At 39.2% G+C, this 11,756-nt stretch overlaps 1 protein-coding gene across 1 annotated transcript in view; it reads right to left on the bottom strand.

Moving 5' to 3' along the window:
* AXDND1 (axonemal dynein light chain domain containing 1) overlaps positions 1-11,756 on the bottom strand; it is a gene marked incomplete at its 3' end in the record, with an annotated part of 381,147 nt that overhangs the window by 295,394 nt on the left and 73,997 nt on the right. The window contains 2 exon segments of the mRNA XM_007937629.1: positions 7,245-7,330; positions 7,624-7,756. Of these exon segments, the coding sequence (XP_007935820.1) occupies positions 7,245-7,330; positions 7,624-7,756 (219 nt within the window).

The raw sequence follows: 11,756 nt of genomic DNA, 5'->3' as shown, positions 1-11,756 counted from the left end.
AAAATGAAACAAGACCCATACCTCACCTCATACACAAAAACAAACTCAAGGTGGATCAAAGACTTAAATGTAAAACCCAAAACTATAAAATTCTTCAAAGATAAAATAGGAACAAATCCAGGAGCCCTAATTTATGGCATATATAGATTATCAAGCATAACCCAGAATGTGCAGGAGACAGAAGAGAAGCTAGATGACTGGGACCGTTTAAAAATTAAATTCTTATGAGCATCGAAAGATTTCATCAAACGGGTAAAAAGAGAACCTACAGATTGGGAGAAAATATTTGCCTGTGACATATCTGACAAAGGACTTATCTCCAAAATCTACAGAAAACGTCAACACCTCAACACCAAAAAGACAAATAACCCAATTCACAATTGGGCAAAAGACTTGAACAGACATTTCACCAAAGAAGATATACAAGCAGCCAACAAACACACGAGAAATTGCTCACAATTATTAATCATTAGAGATATGTAAATCAAAACAACAATGAGATATCATCTCACCCCAGCAATAATAGTAAAGTTCAACAGATCAGATAGTAATAAATGCTGGAGGGGTTGTGGAGAGATTGGAACTCTTGTGCACTGCTGATGGGATTGTAAAATGGTACAACCATTGTGGCAAACGGTATGGCGTTTCCTTAAAAAACTGAAAATACTTCGAAGTACCATTTGACCCAACAATTCCATTACTAGGAATATATCCTAAAGAGGTGAGAACGCATGAACAGACATATGTACACCTATGTTCACTGCAGCACAATTCACCATAGCAAAGAGATGGAAACAACCTAAATGCCCATCAACAGATGAGTGGAAAACCAAATTATGGTATATCCATACAATGGAATATTATGCCACATTAAATAACAATGAGGGATACGTGAATCATCTCACAACATGGATGAACCTGGAGGACATTATGCTGAGTGAAATAAGCCAATCACAGAAGGACAAGTCCTGCATGAGCTCATTACTGTGAAAAGACAGAGAAGGGTTTGCTTTGGAAAAGGAACTCACCTAGTAGGTTACCGGGATGGGGAGGGAAGGGGAGGGATTAATTTAGGGCTAGTTGGGGCTTACACACTGACAATGGGTAGGTGGAGGGATATACAGGAAGGATATATGACCACCATGATAACATTGGGAAATGAGAAGACACCAAACTGTGAACATAAGAGACAGATGACAGATGCTAATACCAACCAATGTGCCCACAACACCACATTGCCATTAACACCAAACACTAGGCTATACACATAAACACATAAACACCTGAGGTGATCAGACAGGGGTCAGTGAATAGAGGTATAATCTAGATGAAGGACAGATTGAACTGAGGCTAATCTTGTACAGACACAAGTGATACAAAATACCTGCAGTACTTACAGAAACAATAGAAGACAGACACAGAGTAATCCCTCACAGACATCCTGACACTATGGGAGAGAGATCCAATAGAGCTACTGCCTCAGGACCATAGTACTGGGGGACACCAGACTCAATTGGCACAACAAAATACATAAAAGCATTGCTCCACATCCTACGTTGATGAGTAGCAACTGGGGTCTTAAAAGCTTTCAAGCAGCCATCTAAGATGCAGCTAATGGTCTCCTAGTGACAGAAGTGAAGAACAACACCAAAAAAAAAAAAGGGCATTTAGAAGCAATCAGCCCTAAGACACGATGGCCCTCGAGACCAGAAGAACTGGATGGTACCCAGCTACCAATGCCAACCACTCAGGAAAGAATCAAATCTGGAGATCCTGGATAGAGTGGGAGGGAAAATGTGGAACAAAATCCAAAAACTCAATAATGACCAGAATTACTGGTCAGATGAAATCTGGTGAGACTCCCAATACTATGGCCCTGGAATGTATTTGGTGCCTGGAATAAAACTCAGCCCCAGGGGTGGGCTCTCAGCCAAATAGTTAACAAGATATACATGCAGACCACTCAATCCAGGATGTCGCACCCACACACTCAATGGTAATACATCCATTAGAGCAACAGACCATGGGACACCAAAGGACCAACATTCAAACTGAGGAAATGCAGGACAAACAGGAGTGCATAATTATGAGGGGCACAGGGGGAAGGTTGCAGGGTAGGGAGGGGTGAGACTGGGTTAGGGTTGGACATGGCGAATGGGGAATGAAACTAAATGTATGAATTACGTTGAAAGTGAAACAAGCTCTTAAAATAAAAATAATAATAATAAAAATAATTTTTTTAAAAAAGCATTGATCCATGTCACTGTACTTTTGTGTATTTCACTGTACATAAATTAGATTTCAATAAAATGTATTTGTAAAAGAAAGAAAAGTTGTGTCATCATATGCATACAGCAGGTTGTTAATGAATCTTCCTCCAATCCTGATGCCAAATTCTTCTTCGTATGCTCCAGCTTCTAGGATTATTTGCTCATCTTACAGATTTGATCAATATGGTGAAAGGATGCACACCTCTCCTGATTTTAAACCAATATCCCTTTGTTCTGTTCAAATGATTACCTCTTGGTCCATGTACAGGTTTCTCATGAGCATGATTAAGAGTTCTGGAATTCCCATTCTTTGCAACATTACTCATAATTTGTTATGATCCACACAGTCAAATGCTTCTGCATAGTGAAAACAAACAAACAAACAAAACACCCACAGGTAAATATCTTTCCAGTATTCTTTGCTGAACTAAGATCTATCTGACATCAGCAGTGATATTTCTCATTCCACATCTTCTTCTGAATCCAGTTTGAATTTCTGGCAGTTCCCTGTCGATATACTACTGCAAACATTTCTGAAATACTTTCAGCATAATTTTACTTGCATATGATATTATTCAATAATTTCTGCATTCAGTTGAATCACCTTCGTTTGGAATGTACAAAAATATGGATCTCTTCCACTCAGTAGGCCAGGTAGCTGTCTTCCAAATTTCTTGGCATAAATGAGTGAGTGCCTCCAGTATTGTATCTGTTTGTTGAAACATTTCAATAGGTATTCTGTCAATTCTTAACAACAAAACAACGCAATGCACTGCTGTCAAGTTAGATCTGACTTACAGCGACCCCTCCTTGGGTTTCCGAGGCAGTATCACAGATTGCCCAACCTTCCTTCCAACGAGTGGCTGGTGGGTTTTGAGCCACCAACCTTCTGGTTAGTATTCAAATGCCTTTTCACCAACCCTTTCAGTGCAGCTTGGACTTCTTCCTTCAATACTGTCGCTTCTTGATTACTTGCTACCTTATTTGACTGCTAACCAGAAGGTTGGCAGTTCAAACCCACCATACACTCTGCAGAAGGAAGACTGGGCAATCTACTTCCATAATGATTTACTGCCACAGAAACCCAAAGGGGGTCACTTTGAGTCTGGATCGACTTGGTGGCAGTGAGTGAGAAATGGTTGAACACTGACCAATTCTTTTTGGTACAATAATTCTGTGTGTGTCTTCTCTCTTCTTTTGATGCTTCCAGCATCATTCAATATTTTGCCCACAGAATCCTTCAATATTACAATTCAAGGCTTGAGTTTTTTGTCACTTCTTTCAGCTTGAAAAATGCCAAGCATGTTCTTCCCCTTTGATTTCCAGGTCTTTGCACATTTCATTATAATACTTTACTTTGTCTTCTTGAGCTGCCTTTGAAGGCTTCTGTTCAGATCTTTTACTTCATCATTTCCTCCATTTACTTTAGCTACTTTCCATTCAAAAGCAGGTTTCAGAATCTCTTCTGACATCCATTTTAGTCTCTTCTTCCTTTCCTGTATTTTTAATAACCTTGGGTTTTCTTCATGTATGATGCCCTTCATGTCATCCCACAGCTTGCCTGGTCTTTGGTCACTGGTGTTCAATGCATCAAATCTATTCTTCAGATGGTTTCTAAATTCAACTGGGTATACTCAAAGTCATATTTTGGCTCTCATGGAGTTGTTTTAATTTTCTTCAGTTTAAACTTTAACTTGCATATAAGGAATCAATGATCTGTTCCACAATCAGCCCCTGGTCTTGTTCTGACTGATAATATTGAGCTCCTCCATTGTCTCTTTCCACAGAAGTAGTCAATTTAATTTCTATGTATTCTACCTGGTGAGGTCCACATGTATAGTTGTCGGGAAAAAAAGTATTTGCAATGAATAAGTCATTAGTCTTGTGAAATTCGACCATGTTATCTCCAGCATCATTTCTATCACCAAGGCATTCCAATCACCAGTAATTATCAATCCATCTTGATGGCATGGTTGGTCAATTTCAGACTACAGAAGGTGGTAAAATTGTTCAATTTCTTCAATCTTCGGCTTTGGTGGTTGGTGCATAAATTTGAATAATAGCATTAACTGGTCTTCCTTGTAAACATAAAGATATTCTATCACTCAGTATTGTACATCAAGTTAGATCTTAAAATGCTCTTTTTGTCAATGAATGTCATGCCATTCCTCTTAAATTTGTCATTGCCAGCATAGTAGACCATATGATTGTCTGATTCAATATGGCCAATACTGGTCCATTTTAGCTCACTAATGCCTAGGATATCAATCTTTATGCATTCCATTTCATTTTTGACAACTCCGAATTTTCCTAGATTCATACTTTGTACATTCCATGTTCCAATTATTAATTGATGCTTGCAGCTATTACTTATTAGTTTGAATTGAGCCACATCAGCAAATGAAGGTCTTAAAAGCTTTATTCCATCCACATCATTAATGTTGACTCTACTTTGAGGAGGCAGCTTTCCCAAGTCATATTCTGAGTGCCTTCCAATCTGAGAGGCTCATCCTCCGGCACTATATCAGACAATGCTTCACTGCTATTCATAAAGAGTTCAGTGGCTAATTTTTTTCATAAGTGGACTGCTTCTTCCTTTTCCCTAGTCTGCTTTAGTCTGAAAGCTCTACTGAAACCCTTCCACCATGGATGAATCTGCTGGTATTTGAAATACTGGTGGTATACCTTCCAGCAACACAGCAACACACAAGCCACCACAGTACAACAAACTGTGTTGTAACCAAAAAACTGATAGTTCAACACCAGCCACTCAATGGGAGAAAGATGCAGCAGTCTGCTTATGTAATTATTTACAGCTTTGGAAACTGTATACGGCAGTTCTACTCTGTCATACAGTGTGACTATAAGTCAGACTAAACTGGACAGACAAGTGTTGGAGTACTTCTGGAGTATTTCCTGACAAAAATGCAAAATCTGTATCATATCACACAAAATCAACAGACAAACCTAAACTGAAGAACTGTCTACCCAGTAGCTGGTCTGTATTTTTCAGAAATGTCTAGGTCAAGAAAGATAAAGAAAAGCTGAGAAATTATCCCAGATTAAAGTTCACTAAATGGATGTAACAAATTATACTACATGATACTGGATTGGGATCCTGCAGTAGGAGAAAATAAGCTATTAAAATTGCTCAAAAAAAAAAAAAACCCAAACAAGTAGGGGGTGATTAATGAAATCTGAATATGAACTATGTATTAGATAATACTATTGCACCAACATTCAATTTTCTGATTTTAATAACAGTACTACGATTGTAATAAGAGCATGTCTGTTGTCAGGAAAAATACCCTAAAGTATTTGGTGTAAAAGGCCAGGATATCTGCAACTTACTCTTGAACAGTTAAAAAAAAAAAAATGCATGTGTGTGTATATATATATGTGTTTTATATATATGTATATATACACATAAACACACACACATATGTGGAGGAGGCTTCATGGTGCAAACGTTAAAGCACTCAGCTTTATACACACACTCAGCTTTATACACATATCTAAACACACACACACACACACACATACAATTTTTTTAATTAAAGAGAAGTTGGAGACATCAGGGACCTCTACTAAATATATATATACACCTACTTCTCACTTACTGATTATCTCATTGTCTGACATTTTGCACTTATGACCATAGTAAAAAAGATCTACTATCAAACTATTTTGTGCATTAACAACATATGTCTGGCAATAATGAACACCAAGGTGTGAGGCGACAATATTGCTGGCAGTGATGGCTAAGGCTATGTGTCAATTTGGCTAGGCCATGATTCTCAGTTGTTTGGCAGTTATGTAATGATAAAATTTGGCAGTTATATAATGATGTAATTTGTTGTTGTTGTTGTTGTTATGTGCCGTCGAGTCAAACCCGACTCATAGCGACCCCTCCTTGGGTTTCCGAGGCAGTATCACTACGGAAGTAGGATTGCCCAACCTTCCTTCCGAGGAGTGGCTGGTGGGTTTGAACCGCCAGCCGTCTGGTTAGCAGGCAAGTGTCTTAGCCACTATGCTACCAGAGCTCCCATGATGTAATTTAGCAGCTACATAATGATATAGTTGTGCTCCATTTTGTGATCTGATGTGGTCATCCTCTATTTTTGCATAATGTCAGTTTTTGAATAACCACCTTGTCTTTGGAACCTAATCACGTCAATAAGTGAGCAGTAGTTATATATGTGAATGTGTGTGTGTGTATGATAAAGCAAATGAGGTAAAATATAAGTAATCACTGAATCAGGATAGATGGCATACAGAGAAGTTCCTTGACATATTTCGTGATTTTTTTTTAAATTTGAAATTATATAAAGCTATCAAAAAATGAGTTCAATTTAGTTCTCTTTAGCAAAATATTGTTCTGATACCAATCATCATAAGGAAATGCCATAGAATATACATACTGAAGAATGGAAAAAGTTTGATGGCCCCTGGATATTTTATTATAAAACGCTAGTCCAAAATTCTAGAATTTTAAACTATAGAAAATGCAAACATTGCCTCAGAAAATAAAAACAAGATCTCATTTTCAATCTTATAACTAGGAATCAACAAAAACTACAGATGACTATTCTGTAGTCTGGAGCTAAGTCCTAAAGAATGTTATGAGATTCTGACTACTTTCCTTGGTCTCCATAGTCATTGCTTAAAGCTATTCCTAAAGATGCATCATCAAGTATTCAGAATAAAATTCCATTTTTTAAAAAATTCAAAATTAAACAGAATGAAAAGACAGAGCTCTCATCACTGAAATTCCAAAATCTTTTGAAACGTCTTAGTTTTTGTCATCTTTCTTTCTTAAATTTTATTAGGATGTCTAATCCAAATGTTTCCTTATTTTATCGCTTATGCTGTACAGGAACATGAGTGTACCACTGTTCTCAGTCTCCTTTCTGTCTGGGAAAGAGGATAAGTAGTTCCACTTGTCAGGTATTCAGTATATATCATAGTACTCACTCATCATAACACTCCAAACCTGAAACTCCTGTATTTGACACAATATGAAATTCTTCAGGAATCAAAGTATCTGCTAATCTCTTAGGCTTAAAAAGAACAAAGAAAAGAATGAATATATTAATAGCTGAAAAAAATGAGTTGCATAAATCCCAGCTTATCCTAAAGAGATACTATTTATTGAGATTTTAATTAGAGAAATAACAGTATTAGTAATGATCTCTCCCAGTTCAGTACTCTTTTCCAGAAATAATTAGAAAGTAGTATAAAAAGTGATAAGCAATGAAGGTTGTTGTTATAGTAAGACATTGATTTATGTTTTGGGGAAAGAATTTTTAAAAATAGAGAGGAGAGAAAATGATTTGTCAAATATTCTATTTACCTTATGAGGTATGATGACACCATCTTGTGTCTGAACCATCTTCTGTAATGAACGGTCCTTACGTGGGGGACAAACTGTATTCTCCCTAACCTCTCCTTTTACATATTTAATATCATACAGAAATGAAATATCCCTAGAAAATAAGAAAAACGTATTTACAAAATAAGTTTTCTGTCAAGCTACTGGATAAGAGTGAATAAGGTCCACATACATTCTTCTAGTGGGTAAAAATAGGCATTCATGTCAGCAAAACTGGTCTTCTTACCTCATATTTTACTAAGATGACTAAAGCATTCATTAGACACACATTCCCCTCATATTCTTCATCTTCACTTGAAAATTCTTATTCATATCACAAATTCTTTCCTTTCCTTCAGGGTCAGGTTATGATGTACTCTCATCCTCTCCAATTATGACTATCCCCTCCAATTATGTCCTTGACTTCGTCTTTGCCTATATCTCAAGGAGCTCTGGGCTCAGTTTCTAAAGCATTTGACTGCTAAACAGAAGGTTGATGGTTCAAACCCACCAGCCACTCTGTGGAAGGAAGACTGGACAACCTACTTCCGTAAACATTTACCACCTTGGAAACCCAAAGGGGGTCACTATGAGTCGTAATCAGAAAACTTATTCCATCAATATTAACTTCTCAGTATCTCCCCCTCTGTTAGATCTGTTCCCTTGACCATTCACTTTTTAAGAAAAATCTTTCCTTGACCGTAAGTTGTTGTCAAATTATCACAGTGTCTGTATCTGTCTTTTCCCTCCCTCTGTATCTTTCTGTTAAAAATCAAACTCTTTTGAAATTTCTCTCCAATGTTTCCTATTCACACATCACTTTTGAAACTGTTCTCCAGAAAGCTGACAATGACTTCCCACTGCCAAGTTAAACCATCTATTATCATTTTTATCTTCCACTACTTCCCTGGAATATTTACCAGGATTGATGATTACCACTCTTTTTTCAAAATACTCTCCTCAGCTTCTACGCTACTATACTCTCTGGTTCTTTCCTTCTTTCTGACTACTCCTTAGACTTCTTTGTGTACTCCTGCCTATGAAATGGAATTCTCCCCAAGGTTTTTTTCATCATCCCTCTACTCTTCTCCAACATTTTCTACCTTGGAAATGCCATCAAATCTCACCTTATCACAGTTGTTACCTCTAGATATAACTAAATTATTTTCTTTCTCTTCTAACTTTTCACTTCCCGGTATTCACTAATTCTATCCAGAGCAACATTACTTTACTCATCAAAATCACAACATCCATATTTGACTCCTTGCCATTCTTTACCCTCAATATCCAATCTATCACTGTTGTTATTGTTAGATGCCATTGAGTAAATTTTTGAGTTATGATGACCCCATCTGACAGAGGCAAACTGGTTTTGTAGGCTGTAATCTCTATGGGAACAGATCACCAAGTCTTTCTCCTTCAGAGCTACTGTGTGGCTTTGAACTGCCAACATTTCAATCAATTAACAGCTAAATGCTTAAGCACAGCACCACCAAAAAAAAAAAAAAGTCACTGCTGTCAAGTAGGATCTGACTCATAGCAACCCTTCCTTGGGTTTGAAAGGCAGTATCACTACGGAAGTAGATTACCCAATCTTCCTTCTGAAGAGTGGCTGGTGTGTTTGAACTGCCAGCCTTCTGGTTAGCAGTCAAATGCTTCAGGCACTATGTCACCAAAGCTACTAGGACTCTTAAATCTAAATCTTAAATCTAAATCTCTTGATTCAAAATGGAGTCTCACCAGTGAGCACCGCGTTTTTTCCCTCTGGCATCTAAGAACTTTAAGAACTAGGTACAACAGTTTGAATTGAGATTTTTGGTGCTCTGAACAGCTCACTGATCCAGATTGCACCAAACACAGAAGAGCAGAATTGGAGGAAAGGTACAGGGAGATTTTTTAGGAAAGAGCTACTGCCGGAAGACGAACAGGCACCTGAGAGAGACCATTGGAAACCTTTCTGGGGCACTCACTGTCTGCCGGGCGGAGACAACAGCCTGAGATCCCTGAGCCAAGAACGAGATCAATTATAGCAGCTTACCAGTGACCAATACAATATTCCAGTGGGCAGCGGCAAAGACCTGTCTTCAGCGGCTGAATTTGTTGGTAATTTGGGAGGTGAGGGTGCAGCGGGACACGGACACCATTGCTGATACACAGGTAGAGATCTCACTGGTGCACCAGAAAGGCTAACTGCCTCCCCTCCCAGCAGATTACAGAGTGGGTTTAGGTCAGACTGGGAGACACCATGCTTTTCTTTGTCACAGTTATCTGGACCACAGGTCACTGGCAGGTACTCCCCCAAATCCACCACAGCTAAAATTGCATGCATCTTTGGCACCACAGGTGGGCGGTATCACAGACAAACTCCAGAGCCGACCATTGCTGACCAGGCGGGATTGCGTTACCACTGCGGGCAGATGGGGCATGGAGAGCAGAAAAACCGCAGCTGAGCACACTCACTCAAATTTTGCCCTGGAGCCATGCTTTGGCGCTGTGGGGCCGCAGAGGTGGGGGCTTTAAGTGTGCATGAAATTGGCAGAAATCTGTGACTCTCTAATAATATGAATCTTTCCTGAGATTGAGCCACAGTCTTGCAAATAAATACATCACAAGTAAGAGCCTGCTCAGGTACTCCCCCAAACCAACACACCTGAAATTGCACGCATCTTTGGCACTGCAGGTGGGCGGTATCACAGACAAACTCCAGAGCTGACCATTGCCAGTCGGGTGGGATTGCGCTACCACTGCAGGTAGATGGGGCATGGAGAGCAGAAAAACCGCAGCTGAGCGCACTCACTCGAATTTTGCCCTGGAGCCGTGCTTTGGCACTGTGGGGCCACGGAGGTGGGGCTTTGAGTGTGCATGAAATTGGCAGAAATCTGTGACCCTCTAATAATACGAATCTTTCCTGAGATTGAGCCGCGGTCTTGCAAATAAATACGTCATAAGTAAGAGCCTGCTCAGGTACTCCCCCGAGTCCAACACACCTGAAATTGCATGCAACTTTGGCACTGCAGGTGGGCAGTATCACAAACTCCAGAGCCAGCCATTGGTGGTCTGGCTGGACTAAGTCAGCACCATGGGCATAAGGGGCACAGAGAACAAAGAAATTGCACCTGAGCCCGGTCCCCGAATTTTGTCTTGGAGCAGCACTTTGGCACTGTGGGGCCATGGAGATGGGGCCTTTGAGTGTACCTGAAATTAGCGGAAATCTGTGACCCTCTAACGAGGAATTTTTTCCTGTGGTCAAGCTGCGGTCTTGCAAATAAGTACATCATCAATAATACCCAGCTCAAAGCCCTAGAAACCGACCCTAACAACACTAAGCTTTTCTTCTTCTGCCCCCACCTTCTCCACCAATAACTTCACTCAATCAATAGAAGAAACCATATTCAGCCAATCACCATAAAATCTCACGCTTCAAACCCTAACCCTCTGTACAAAAAACAGAAACACATATCCACATTACACACAGTGATTCCACCATCACAAAGAAAACAGCAGAGCGACCCAACACACCTGAATCGATATTAAGATAAAACACACCAGCTTCAGCTTCTCAAAATATTAAACAGTAAAACCAAGACAAAACAAATCAACACATAACCAGCACCCAGAGACAACCTAAAGAGACAACGCTCTACCAGATTCCAAGGGCTTAAGAAGAGGTTCTGCTTTCCAGTTACCCAAAGAACTCTCCGAACCAGCACTACATGACTGAAAAGGTCTTAGTCTACACCTTCTTTTTTTTCTCTTTTCTTCTCTAGTGATTAACCCCGTTACTTGTTGGGTTTTTTGGTTTTGTTTGGTTTTTGCTTTTTTTTTTTCCTCTCTTTTCTGTTTGCTAGTTTATTTTCTCTCTTCATTATTCTCCTTCTCTACCTTTTTCTTTTAGTGACCTATCTCCAGATATTGCATATTTACCTGTTTTCTTTTACTCTTCTCCACTTTTTCTTTTCTTTTTTGGGGGGCAGGGTTACTGTTCCTGTGTGATTTCAGGGTGTAGTTTTTGTCAATGTGCTTTTAGTTTTTTCGATGGTTATTCAATTGTAATTTTTGCCTAACTGAGTGGGAGACAACAACAGTCCCCATAAGATACAAGTAACCCACACCTC

The sequence above is a fragment of the Orycteropus afer genome, unplaced genomic scaffold, assembly GCF_000298275.1.
Source record: "Orycteropus afer afer isolate SDZICR_OR568_19922 unplaced genomic scaffold, OryAfe1.0 scaffold00043, whole genome shotgun sequence".
NCBI lineage: Eukaryota > Metazoa > Chordata > Mammalia > Tubulidentata > Orycteropodidae > Orycteropus > Orycteropus afer.
The sequence above is the reverse complement of the archived record's forward strand: the minus strand, read 5'-3'. Positions and strand labels throughout refer to the sequence as shown.